This window comes from Callorhinchus milii, unplaced genomic scaffold (genome assembly GCF_018977255.1).
Source record: "Callorhinchus milii isolate IMCB2004 unplaced genomic scaffold, IMCB_Cmil_1.0 Scaffold3, whole genome shotgun sequence".
Classification (NCBI taxonomy): domain Eukaryota; kingdom Metazoa; phylum Chordata; class Chondrichthyes; order Chimaeriformes; family Callorhinchidae; genus Callorhinchus; species Callorhinchus milii.
In genome coordinates, this window is record NW_024704744.1 from 86,757,226 (window position 1) to 86,771,484 (window position 14,259).

The following is a 14,259-nucleotide window of genomic DNA, read 5'->3' on the forward strand; positions in this document are numbered from 1 at the left end:
CTCTTAAATTCCCCTGAAATTATATGGTCTAGAATTGTCTTCAAAAATACGGTTATTTGTGGGTCACTGGCAATACATTTCAGCAGAATCTCAATTTATTAAATATACCAGATTTAATCAGCAGCTCTCATGGACTCTATAAGGAGCTCTGTGATTATGTTTGATTAAGACCCAAATTACTTGAAGGAACTGGTGACCGGAAAATAAGTGCTTGCTTAACATGCAGCTTGAAACCAGAACACTGCACACTCTGAACCTTGTCAGCCCTTACCTGGATCGATAGCCTTCGCTGCCGTCCTCAATGGGAGGCAGTGTAACCTTGATGGGGTGACCAGAGGCAGACATGGATTTCTGGTGTCGAGGCCGGGCTGAGGCTACTACTCCAGTGGAGGATGTTGCAGGACTGTTGGCAGAAATGTAAACATTATTTGCACAAGCAGGTACTTTAAATAATAGACTAAAATACACATGGGCCAAAGCCAATAAATAAAAGAAGGCAGGGCAAAAAATCCAACTTTCAACGTTTTACACAGGAGCCTGACATGATGTTGATTTGGGACAAACAAAAGTTCATTTCTTTCATTGTTCACATTTTCAATAAAAGGCTCCCATCTCTCGTTTCAACAGATGGTGCTTGGCTGCCTGTATATATTCACACTGCCTGTATATTAAATGAGTCATCTTAGCATATTATTATGAATATTCTTACATTTGGTATAGCACTTCTCATGTCGGGAGGATGTCTCAAAGTGCTTTACAGGATTCACTGTAAAATGTAGTTACTATCTTGTGGATGAATCTGGCAGCCAATTTGTGCACAGCAGCGTCCCGCAAAACAGCTATGAAGTGAATGATGAATTTTATTTTGGGGTTTGTTGGCTAAGACACTGGGAGAAAGTCCCTTCTTCCAATGTGCTGTTTCAATTTAAAAAATGTCAGCTATCTGCGCTGCTGTCTACCTAGCTCTCAAGCAGTATAAATAGAGGTGTAGAGCGCACCGAGACGTAGTTTATAAAATTGTTTGCCCCTAGATTACACAATGGCAGGCTGCTCCCTAACTGCACTGCATAAACATGGGCATCGCTCAACATTTACATTGGCTTTCCAAATGGTTTCGAAATGCAGTATTTTTGTGCATTGTAAATTTTATGAGGGGACGCTTTGTGGAAAGGGAGAGTGGAAAATATGCAAAATTACGAATTGCATCCTGCTATAACCAGGGACACTATAACTCATACATTTAATGCAATTTAAATAGAAGTTAGTCCTTTACAGTATAGTTGACCTTTTCAATTAAGCCATGTTAGAGCCACGTTTAGACTATGTCAGGGATGAAGATAGTGACATTTAAATTTCTTTTCAAGAAACATTTTGAAAATTTTAAGTAAAGCCCTGTTAAGTCGCAATAGCAACAGTGCATGTTTATGCATTCTGAAATGTATTGCATCTGCGTGCATTGTATCTGCATGCAAATATGAAGACACTAGATGTTCTCAGTCATTAATCTATCATTATCCCTTGAAAACCGTGCTTTTAAGATCCCTGATGCTTTACTCAGCTAGTGCAGGGCATTCTTGGCCTCGCCCTACTAAAACTATCCTTTATTCAGCAACAAGTCTCTGCTCTTATTTGGTTGAGCCATCTAGTTCTTGTTGCCGCTATTGTGGTTTTCCATAGCTGTTGTGCTTATCTTCTGGTAGACGATCCATCTGGGAGTAGAGTTCGCACTTTCCAGACAAACTGAACCCACAAATTGGGCACTCTTAAAGCAAGATGATGGATTTCTGCATGATGTCGAACACCCGGCTGACCAATCAAAGAAACAAAGGGTGCTCAGCGGTCGCCAGGCTTTGTGATAATCATCCTAGACAATCAGCAAGATACCAAACTTTCCACTTCTCACCTGCTGTCTTTTCCATTCTGTACAGCAGAGTAGCCCGTGGAGCGTTCACATACGTATGTGTTCCGTCGGGTCATGCCACCTCCAGGAAGCACATTGTTCTGAAACATTAAACGAACCAGCACAGTTTGAAATTAGATAATTGTTGCTCTCTTTTTTTTAAAAAAAAATCTAATTTTAGCTTGAATAATTCACACCAACATTGCAACAATTTCAAATCTGTCAGAATGTTATTAAGTTACTGTGCTGGTGAATAAGATAAAACATGCATGAAAATACACCTGCTGCTAACTTTCATAACATAACATGTAGGAGCAGGAGTAGGCCATTCGGCCCTTCGAGCCTGCCCCGCCATTCAATCATGGCTGATCTTCTAATCTAACTCCAGCTAATAACCTAACCCTGCCTTATCCCCATATCCCTTAATCCCTTTTGCAATAAGAAATTTATCTATCTCAGTCTTGAATATGTTCAAGGACTGAGCGTCAACAGCTCTTTGGGGTAGTGAGTTTCATACATTCACCACCCTTTGAGTGAAGAAGTTCTTCCTCAACTCAGTGCGAAAGGGCTGGCCTCTGATTTTAAGGTTGTGACCCCTGGTTTTAGTTTCTCCAACCAGGGGAAACAATCTCCCACTATCTACTCTATCATGCCCTTTGATAATCTTATAGGTTTCTATAAGATCCCCTCTAATTCTTCTATATTCTAGAGAATATAGGCCCAAATTGGTCAGCCTATCCTCGTAACTCATCCCCTTCAACCCTGGTACTAACCCAGTAAATCTACGCTGCACCCCCTCCAAGGCAAGTACATCCTTCCTTAAATAAGGAGACCAAAACTGCACACAGTATTCCAGGTGTGGTCTCACCAGGGCCCTATACAGTTGCAGCAAGACTTCCCTACTCTTATACTCAAATCTTTTCATAATGAATGCTGACATACCGTTCACCTCCCTAATTGTTTGCTGCACCTGCAGACTAACTTTCTGTGATTGGTGTACAAGTCCCTCTGGACGCTAACACATTCCAATCTCTCCCCTTCTAAAAAGTAACCCGCTCTACTGTTTTTGCTCGCTCGGTGCATGACTTCGCACTTCCCTACATTATACTTCATCTGCCACCTACCTGCCCAATCACATAACCTATCTATGTTTCACTGCATTTTTTTAATGTCGTCCTCTGTGTTGACACTTCCTCCTAGTTTTGTGTCATAAATACTGACATCAAATGTGGCACTGTTTGTCATTTAGTAAACGAGGAAACTGACAACTAGGATGAAGAGAGCCAATGTGAATTTTGCATCAAAACACATGCAGTACTCAAGAATCATTGAATATTGCTGCACTTATTTAAGATAATGTATTTGGGCTACTGTGCCTGTGCCTGTTATATCCAAGAGCTACCTGTTGAATCATACTCCTCTGCCTTCCCTTCATACTCTTTTATGACTTTCCTCTACATGTTCCAATATTTGTCTAATTCCCTTTTAAAAAGCTATTGTGGATTCTGATTAAAGGAAACAGTGCAATAATAATTGCCACAGTTAGAACAAGGCACTTTCAGGAAAGACAAAGTACTAGAAAATCTATGGGGGTATCTTGAAGCAGATTACTGGAAAGAAAAATCTGTAACCATCGATACAATCAAACAGCCTAGGGCAGTGCATTAATTTCAAGTGTTGGGCTTCTGTCAGTTCCCAGATGGCCTGTTGACGTAAGGGATAGAACCCTCCTCCCAGGGAGAAAATGGATAGCGATACATCTTATCCATCTCTTCTTAGCTAAACTAAATATGATGGTGGAGATGTGGAAGAATCCGTTCAGAGGTAAGAGATTAAAAAAAACTAGCAGAGTGGTAGTGAAAGGGAACATGGGGGAGATAACACACATCATTATGTGCTTTGGAGGGTCACCAGTAAAGAGCTACCTATTCTCTCCCATATCCTTCACTCTGCCAACTCTGGTCTTGTTGACTGCTTAGTCCTTCCTCCCTCTGCCCCCCCCCATCAATGTGAGAGGTACTATGGTCACGTGAGTAATTGTAGCTCACATACTAAAGTGGCTAAAAGGACCTTTCCAATCCACTTTTATTGAAAGCATCTGCAGATATAGAATTGCAGTACAGAAATGGATGGCACTCGGCCCATCAACAATAACAACAACAAAATTACATTTGTATAGCACCTTTCACGTCCGGAGGATGTCTCAAGGCACTGGACAGTCAGAGTTTCGGATCCGAGCTGGGGGTTGGGATTAGGGAGGGTGGATAGCAGGGGGGGATCATGCCTTTATTTGCTCTTTGAAAGATTGACTGATTTAGTCCCATTCCCCTGTTCCATCCTCATATGTTTTTAGATTTTTCTTTTTAAAATACTGTTTTCAAATTTTTATAATTCTCTATTACAGACCTCATTTCCAAAAATGTGTTTTGATAGTATCAAATTAGATTTTTCTTTTAAAAAAATTGTTTTAATACAAATTATCTTTCAAAATCAACATCATTCATTTGTAAACTGTTTTTCTGCTGTACATTTTAACACCACCAAACTGCAGATCTCTTAACAAGATTCCTTTGATGTATCTATCTTGACTTCTAATAACCCTGAACCCTATTAGTCAACTGATACTTGTCTAGGTTTTTTTCTAATTCCCCCTGGAATGCTTTCAAGTTTGCAGAGAAAATCAGATATACTATCAAACAAACAGATCACTTACGCTTGGTCCAGTTCCGGATTTCTTCCTCTCCAGACCTGAAAGCGGACTTGCTGGGATATCCCCTTTGGAACCCACAGCAGTGCTGCTCAGTTTGCGAGACAATTCTCTGTCCCAATCTTCTTTCTGTTCACTTTCCACGCTGTTGGCCTGAGCCCGTTTAGTGTATGAGACAGCGGGTGGGATTGATGGGCCAGCTACAAAAGGAACAGAAGCAAAGTCTAATGAACATCCACCAAAAGTATTTCCTTTTGCATCCAAGCACACTTTAAAGCATGGTGAGTTCACTATGCCTGGACACATGACAGCATCCATATCAGAAGCATATGAGGCAGCAGATAAAGCATCAAGCAGAGGTTTGTCGAGCATGAGATTAACTTCTCGAGCCCGGCATGAATCAGAAAGGGAACAATCGAAAATGAACGGCGAGGCAGATGGCAACATCACATTTCCGCACTGTTTCAGTAAGAGTGCTTTAGTTTTAGCATTCTGCAAAGCTTGTCATCTGATAAAACTGTACAAGTAAAGTATCCCTGCAAAACGTGTCCTCTCAGAGTTGCTCTGCCAAATCAGTGCATTGCGCTGTGAAGCGGAGATTACTCTAGGAAATAGAAAGCAATTTTTTCGTCTTTACGCTATTAAATTAACAAGACCTCGCCAGGCCGAGAACAATAAATGAAATGACATGTACATGTGCCGCCCATGTGAAACCTGCGATAAGATTTTGGGGCACTAGACTGCTTCCTCTTTCTCTCAACTATGAAATCGATTGAGAAATCCTCAAACGTAATAAGAATCCTATAATCCTTGCATTTGATATAGAGTTTTATCATGTGGTCGAGATGTCTCAAATCGCTTCACACAATATATTGTAAAATGACTCTGTGCTTTGAGGACAAACGTGGCACCAATTTGAGCACAGCAATGTCCCACAAACAGCGATGGAGTGAGTGACTAGTTTAATTTGCAGAATTGTTGACGAGGACAAATGGGGAAACTTTAACGTCCACCTGAACAGGCAGACGGGACCTTTTCTTGATGTTCTCTCCAAAGGATGGTATCTCCAATAATTCAGCAGCTCTGTATTGAAGTGTCAGCATAGACTATAGACAAGTCCTGACGCAGGGTTTGAACCCACAACCTTCTGACTCAGAGGTGAGAATCCTACCAAACTTCTATAGTCCTGAGCCAGGCAGATAAGATCACAAGAGGAAAAAAAAAACACCTCAGCAAAATTCAAATCCTGAAAGCCTGTCACTATTATTTCTGATTGAATTTAAATTTGGAAGAGTGAAGCAAATTAGATACACCCTGAAGTATTTACTATTTCCCACTGAAGAACGCCAACACTGGCAGCTCTGTCACAGACCCCAGGACTTATTTGAATCCACTCCAGGCTGCCGCAAAGTGCTTTGAGGGTTTACAAACTGCGACAACAAGAGTGATTTTCATTAACCAACCTCCCTCGATTAATCAGACAAGACATCTGGATGGCATTTTTGTGAGTGTAAAGCAACGTGTCAAGAGAAGCGTTTCCTTAGAAACTGCAGACTGTGAAATTGCTCTGGCAACCTTATAATGATCACCTCTAACACCTATAAATGTCCCCAATTTCTGTAGCACAAATCGTTTAATATATTCCAAGTTATTTTTTCAAGAAGTTTCCTTTGAAATGATGGAAACTGATAACCATCCATGAAGCCAGCGTAACAGTTTCTCACTCACACTTGTATGGGGATGCTAATGTTACACAATGACATAAAACTGAAAGAAAGAAAATGAAAGAAAACTTCACCTGACCCAAATCATGCCAACCCTCCATTGTCAATGCCCCGAAGCCACAAAAATCCCTGCCTCATGATCTTAGCGTTAATATCATTATTTTATATAATAAACCATGCATTTGATATAGCTCCTTATGCCATTGTTTGAAATGTCTCAAAGGGCTTCACAGGATTTGCTGAAAAGTGTAGTGACTGTATTTGTAGGCGAATGCAGCAGACAGTGTGTGCACACCATTATAAGATGCAAGACTCTGCGGAGCTTTGATTAATTCCTAACTTTAGTTTGGAAGCCTGTTTTTCATAAGAACTGCGGAAATCACAGCTTCCAAATTAAGTCTAAACTGCCTGTTCTGCACAATCATAAATTGTGGGAAATTCTTTTAATTTGGAGGTCAATTTCCACAATTCTTAAGCGAGAACCCACTTCCAAATCAAAACTGAAGAATTTTCCAAAATTTCACTCATATTTTAAAACTGCAGTTTTAAGGCTCAGACAATGTTATGCCTCAAATGTTATACATTTCCTTTTGTTCCTTATTTTCTTCTTAAGTATGAAGACAGATAAATCGAGCAATTTTAAAGTGAAGTCTTCATATGCTCCAGGGTATTTCACGGTTTAAGGCAATTTAAAGAACTAGAGTGATCCATGCAGAAAATAATTTCACACTTTAACAGCAATAGATTTTTGAAAGAGAAACACAGGATAAAGAGAAAGGAAAACAGAAGGCTTAACATAGCGACCTCAACTCAGATCTAATTTGTGAAATTACTGTTCCGCTAATTAAATTCACCATCTAAAGTAGTGGCCAAAAAATTATAAAAACAGCATTGAACTAGTCCAGACATGCATTATCTTGACTTATGAAATCTAATTTTTTGCTTTTCTCTGTTTTTGCTCACGGGGCTGACTCACGTTACCTGTCCTGCTGCACCTCTCAAGTGGTTGTTCTTTGTGAGCAGGTCTAGACAGTGCGTGAAAGTGAGCTGCTGAATCATTGGGTTACAAGGGGGAAGAAATCGCAGCCAAGCTCCCATCCTGTCCTTAACTACACTTGATAGCAATTACCTGCAAGGTACTTTAAGATGTTTGACATGATAGGCACCATATAAAAAGTGAGGATTATTGTTATTGCAAATCCCATTTCTGAATGGACGAGATTATTTTGAGCGCTGCTGCATTAACAGCACCAGACGTCAGACCCCCACTGGGGAAAGATTTCACGTCAAGCCAGCAGGTACGAGCCAAACTAAACCTGGAATGCAAGCAATGCAAAGACTGCTTTGAAAATCAACCAATTCAATAAAACCACACACACAGAACGCAGCACAGGTGCAGAGTGTGGAGCAGCACAGTTCACAAAAGCACTGCACACTCATGGCAGAATAGTACGTGTAACTTTACTTGTTTCATTATCATCCCCACCATGATCACTAAACCGCCTCTGCTTCTGATTTGCTGAGATGCTGCGCTGGACCTTGGAGTGCGTGGGAGATTGCGTGGAGCTGTTGTTGAGGTCGCTGTTGGGTCTTGACCGCTGACACAGGTTGCTGCTGGACTGCGATTCACTGCCTTCAAACTAAACATTGGCAAAAGAAACAAAAAGAAATGTTACAAAAAAATAGCTTATGGAATCTTACACACTTTCAGCCCCACATTTACTGGCTTGGTATCACAATCTTTTTCTTCTTACCCACACAGCCATCCAAAACACCAAACTCACCAACAGTTATTTAACTACACACAGACTTTCAGACACCACAAACATATCCAAACTAGACCTGCCACCCAAACACATATACAATGAACATTTATAAAGGCCCTTTCACATCAGGAGGACGCTCAAAGTGCTTCACTGGAGGTGGCACCCAAGGGGGACTGGGGAAGGAAAAGATGAGGGAAGCATAGTCAAAGAGGTATGATTTGAGACGTGCTTTAAAAGAGGGGAGGCAGGGAGAGAGTCAGTAGGAGGGACTCTAGGATGGATATCCAAGCACAACATACATAGATGCAGGCGCGTACTGGCACACACACACAAATGACATACATTACAATTATAATTATAATTGGCAGCTGCATTTCACCCATAAAATATACCGTCAATTCACTCCACAGTATATTCTGTGAAGCGCCTTGAGACATCTCAACGGCTTGATAAGGCGCTATATCAAACGCAAAGATTATTTATTATTATATAGACACGCATTGCACATTACAAACAGACACAATGTACCCCATTCAAAAAACACAATATACACCATCCATTAAACTGCACGCACGCGCACACAATACGGTAATCTATTTCCACAATGAGAATGGATTATAACACTTGCATCTGGAGGTTTTCTGCCTAATAGCAGGTAGCAGGCCATGATTTCATCATACTTCTGTCCCACTAAAGATTCAGTAGCTTCTTCTTTGGTGAAACCCATTGTGACCATGACATCTGTAAATAGTAGAATTCAAACATTTCAAAGGTGACCAAGTTCACATTTTCAGTTCGCTTAACAAAGTTGCTTTATGAGGACTTAACATTTTAAACTAAAATTATCCTGATGCCAGTGGAGTGTAAATATTCTCTATTAACAAGGCAGTGTGTGCTAACCAGTAATATATCTAGAGCAACCTTACTGCCTCACATTGGGGGGAGGGGGGGTGAAGATTTGAAGACCCCTGAAGCTACTTTACTCTAAATTATCTGACTTGTGAGTTAAGCCTAATAAGCTTCAGTAGCTTCGGGTCCTCAAATCTGAATGTGCGGAATCTGCTTCCATTTTCTGACTACAAATGGTTTGAGATCACAGCCCGTGTGTACAGACAAACAATGGGATAGCTGCTTTCACTGTGCAGGTGTCCGACTTGCTGTCTGCCCATGACATGGTTCCCTTGTTAAAGAAAAATATCTCTCAGACGAGTCACCCAGTCACTGCAATATGCGACATCAGGGTAGGGTGACCATATTTAGTAAACCAAATCCGGGGACCTGCATTAAAAAAATTGAACTCGCCACAATCGCTGATGCTGGCAGGACTGGAGAAGCTTGTTAGATTAATGGCTGTGTTTCTCTGATGAGTGTATCTGCTTTAGAATGTTATTGTTCTTGATCAATTTGTTGCTGAACTCAACATAGGGCACATTTTGCCAGGAATATAATACTCATCCAGCAACTTTTCCGGAAATCAGAGACATATAGTCACCATACATCAGGGGTGATCTAATAACTCAGTCATCAGAAATTTTAGTGTAAAGCCAGCCAATATCCAGAAAGCAAGTGTGGCTGGCTAGTTGTATGAGCAGTGAATCGGATCCACAAAGAAACAGTATAACGAAATGTATTTTAATGGGCTGGCGAGATACAAATTTGGCAGGCAAAAAATATGTACACTCCTTGGAAGTAAAAGCATCAGTAAAGCTAAATCCAGGTTACTTGTATTACAAAGTGATTAATTACCTATTCTTTTCGGATCATTGTAGTCCGGTTCCGGTTCACTGTAAGGTTTCAATTCCTCTTCCTCAAAGCAAACATTCATCCATCGATCCTTCATGATTTGCTGTGTAATAAAAAAAACACTCAAGACTTAATTAAGTTATTGCGGGAGGAAGAATTGTTATTTTTATACAAATTGGAATTAAATAAAAGGCTTAATACAACCAAGACAGTACTGGCAGAAAAAAAAATACAGGAACAAATCTGCACTTACTTCCAAGCTGCCTCGTTTGACAGGATTTAGTACCAAGAGTTTCTTTAGCAAGTTTTCACAGTCTGTTGACATGTAAAAAGGAATACGGTATTTCCCCCGCAACACCCTTTCCCTCAGTTCCTGGAGTGGGGGAAGTGGAAAAAAGAGAGGAGAGAAGGAACCTTATTACGTTGCATGCACACACACATACACAGACACACACACAGCAAACGGGAAGTGTAATCTGACTTGAAGCTGACATTAAGCACAAGATGTTATTAAGCTGAAACACCAGTGCTTACAATGGAGTTGACAAAAAGGGGGCTTTGCAGTGGAATGCACCAATAGTGACTCAGGATTGCCAACGGTGAATCCAGACTGGGAATTGGCAGTGTGTCACAGCAGGCTAATGGGGGCATCGATACATCTCCGGCAAAATTCCCTGACAGAGACCCTAATGGGGGTCCTGTACCCCTACCCCAAGCAAAAACTCCATCACATTCTTCCATCTCAAATGTCACCGCTATTCAAAACTGATGTCCACAGCCAGTATCTCTTCCCTCTTCAACCTCGTCCCACACACACAATTCCTAACAGTTCCAAACAATGCCTGTATTCCTCATTGGTAATTCAGAGTAGCAGAAGTCTGAGAGCACAACAATATGTCTATTTCTCAATTGATGAGCAAAATGATACGCAAAAGAGAATGCAATTTTTTTAAAAAAATTACCTTTAAATTTTGGCCATCAAAAGGCAACGAGCCACTAACTAGAGTGTAAAGGATAACTCCCAGACTCCAGACATCCACCTCTGGACCATCGTATTTCTTTCCTTGGAAAAGCTCGGGTGCAGCGTAAGGAGGACTCCCGCAGAATGTGTCTAATTTATTACCGATTGTAAATTCATTACTAAAGCCAAAGTCCGCAATTTTTATATTCATATCTGCATCAAGAAGCAAGTTTTCTGCCTGGAGGAACGAAGGAAGGATGCATTAGTTATTTGCTCACACACAAGCCACAATGTTTCCACAAGTACGTGGCGCTAGAGTTATAAAACTGGACTACTCTCTAAATGTAAGTTGGTTTTATGCCCGGCTTCTGGCATGGACTGGTTAGCTTCCTACGCACAGCAAGCTGGGCAGACCATGCCAAAAGAGAAATCAGGACAACTTGATGCCACAGAGGCAAGACCAGTGGTCTTTTTTTTCTGCTAACCGGTTATAACACCGACGTCCAGTTTTAAGCGCTCTGAAACGTCGCCCAGGGTGGAGGGCGCTATATAATAGAAAGTTGTTGTCGTCTAGTTTTGCACAACCAAAACGCTGCATTATAAATGGGTTGTCCTGAACATTGGTAATGAATTACAACCAGCTACACTAAACAAAGGAATGCCAAAATGTTCCATATGCAAATACCTTGAGGTCCCTGTGTACGATACACTTCTGATGGCAGTACTGCACAGACGACACGATCTGCAATAGAAAGATCAGAATCAATCAACACCACTTTGCGGCACATATGGTGCAATGTCTTTCTGTCTAAGCGTCAGTAATCTATAATTTATGTATGGAAGCAAATGAGATGGAGCAGCAGTTATTCAAGTCCTATATGTGCTTTGTTCAAGGCTGAAGAACCTTAGCTTACATAACCTAGTTTTTTCTCTTAGCTCATCTCCCCAATACCAGGGACAATCCTTTGCTTTGCCTCCAAGGTGTGGGCAGCTCTTTTATATCATGATGACCAGATGTGTATATATTATTCCACTTACAACCAAAGCCAGAGTACAGCACAGCTTAAAACACAACTTTCTGGAGACATGGACTCAACTGATTTGCAATCCAGTCCACGATCCTGTCTGTCTTGCTCGTTGACGCCTCATACTGTTTTCACATGGTAAACGGAGAGTTGTATTAATTTGAAAAGCTTTGTTTTGTACCAGTTTACTGTTTGCCACAGCTGGTGCAAATGGATTGTTAATACAGGGGACTCCTTACACCACCAAAGGGCAGCACAAAACAGCTGGGGCCATGGGAAAATACAAGCAGTAAAAACAGTTTAAGCAAAGGTGAAATGGAAAGATTAGATTAGAATGCCGGTCATAGTCTTCTCTCTTCAGAAAGAATCTAACGTAAATTCACAAACTGTGAAACACCCAAATCTAATTTCTAATTGTCCAAAATAAACAAGTCCCAACCAATGGTCGACTCTGCCTCGGATACTAAATTGCCTCTGCTTACCTGTCGAAACTTTGCTCTTGCCTCTTTTTCTTTCATTCTTCCGTGTGCAACTAAGTAATCAAATACTTCTCCTGTAATGCAAGAGGTCAGAAAAAAAAGAAAGAATACCATTAACCGACAATGCAGCCTAAAGTTACACTTCATCTTACGCACACTCCCAAAACCAGGATTGTGGCAATTTTTTTTACATAGAATTACATGGACTCTACAGCACCAAAACAGGCTGTTCAAACCAACTAATCCATGCCAACATCTAAACTCCACACTCTTTGTTGAAAGTGTGGAACTCACATGCAGATGCTCATGAATGCAAAGACTGTCACTGAGTAACACAATGGGAAGTGCTCCACTTAGCCTGGGCACTAAATCTGCAATCTGAGTAAAAATCTAAGCTCATGGGTTTAAATTATGTGTAATCTATTCTGAAAGAATAATCCTAATAGCAAGCAGGTCACTCAAATACCGCAGCTGTAAGCAATTTAGAAGCACAGTTAAACAGCACTATAATAAAGTAGTACTGCAGGGTTTAATTTGTTTAATGCACTGAAACAAACAAAAAAAGAGAATTGCAGAAACATAACAGGAAAGCAGGATGTGTCTTTACCGTGCAAAACTGAATGGGACCGGAACACAGCAGATTGAGGGGAGAATACTAATTGAGGTATTTAAATATATGAGGGAGAAATTATTTCCAATGGTCAGTAAGTCAGTGACTAGAGGGCATCAATTTATGATGATTACTAAAGGAGAAAAGTGGGAGAGAATTTATTGCAGATAAAGGGTTGTTAGGATGTGGAATGCCTTGCTGTGAGCAGTAGTCGAGGCAGAATCCATATTTGCTTTCAAGAGGGAAATAGATATCTAAACAGGAGTCATTTTCCAAGGGATGGGGAACGGAGGAGGTAAACAGACTGAATGGATTGATCTTTCAAAGAGCTACCACAGACACAGTGGGCGGAATGGCCTTCTTCTGCGCTGTAAATATCGATAATTTTATGCAAGAAAAATGGTACGTTTTTAATAATGCCTGACTGCTGTAGATAAAATTTCTGAATATTTAAGAGTAGTTTTCATCAATGTACTTGGTAAACCTGAGGTTAGTTACATACAGTCAGATCAAGTTATAACACTAATGTTAGATTCGTGGAGTAAAAACACCGGCACAGACCAGTTAGGCCGAATGGCCTGTTTCCGTGTTGTACATTCTATGTATCGCAAAGGTTAGTTCAGTAAAACCAGATGCATTGTTACAATGAGTCGTGGTTGCCAGCCTGATAGCCCCAGAAGCAAGAAGCATACCACAGTGAAGCACAGTAATGTAAGTATTACGACAACAACAACCACAAAATTACATTTGTATAGTGCCTTTCACATCGGGAGGCTGTCCCAAGGAACTAGTCAATCAGTGTTTCCAACCTGAGCTGGGGGTTGAGAGCAGCAAGGGTGGGGGGGGGGAAAGAGAGTGATCGAAGGCACAGTCGAAGAGAAGGGTCTTGAGACGGGTCTGAAGGAAGCAAGGAAGAGGGCGAGGCAGAGGGACTGCGGAATGAAGTTCCAGAGGGTGAGGGCAAAGAGGCTGAAGGCCCGCCCACCAATGGCGGAGAAGGACGTGAAGTAGCTGGAGCCTGCTGACTGTAGGGAGCGAGCAGGTTGGTAGGGGTTTAGGAGGTTGCAGAGGTAGGGGGGGCAAAACCATGGAGGGCTTTGAAGGTGAGGACCAGGATCTTGAACTGTATCCTCTGTGTGATGGGAAGCCAGTGTAGTCGGGTGAGGATGGAGGTGATAAGAGTCACGGAGCCTAGTGCGGGAGAGGACGCGGGCTGCAGAGTTCTGGATGATCTGCAGCCTATGGAGGGAGGAGTTGGGGAGACCGACAAGCAGGGAGTTTGCTTAGTCAAGCCTGGATGTTACGAATGCATATATGAGGGTCTCGGGGGCCCAGCTGGGCGAT

The 14,259-nt window shown here is 41.4% G+C and overlaps 1 protein-coding gene across 3 annotated transcripts in view; it reads right to left on the minus strand.

Annotated features, from left to right (window-relative positions):
* Positions 1 to 14,259, minus strand: part of mark1 (MAP/microtubule affinity-regulating kinase 1) — a 91,366-nt gene that overhangs the window by 14,307 nt on the left and 62,800 nt on the right. For 2 of the 3 annotated variants that reach the window (XM_042333062.1, XM_042333064.1), the window contains 10 exons: positions 12,309 to 12,379; positions 11,487 to 11,543; positions 10,803 to 11,039; positions 10,094 to 10,213; positions 9,844 to 9,943; positions 8,726 to 8,838; positions 7,797 to 7,971; positions 4,614 to 4,807; positions 1,904 to 2,001; positions 272 to 403 (listed from right to left, as the gene is read on the minus strand). In XM_042333062.1, coding sequence (XP_042188996.1) covers positions 272 to 403; positions 1,904 to 2,001; positions 4,614 to 4,807; positions 7,797 to 7,971; positions 8,726 to 8,838; positions 9,844 to 9,943; positions 10,094 to 10,213; positions 10,803 to 11,039; positions 11,487 to 11,543; positions 12,309 to 12,379 — 1,297 coding nt within the window. The remainder of the gene's footprint in view (positions 1 to 271; positions 404 to 1,903; positions 2,002 to 4,613; positions 4,808 to 7,796; positions 7,972 to 8,725; positions 8,839 to 9,843; positions 9,944 to 10,093; positions 10,214 to 10,802; positions 11,040 to 11,486; positions 11,544 to 12,308; positions 12,380 to 14,259) is intronic. The other variant, XM_042333063.1, reaches the window with a different exon arrangement.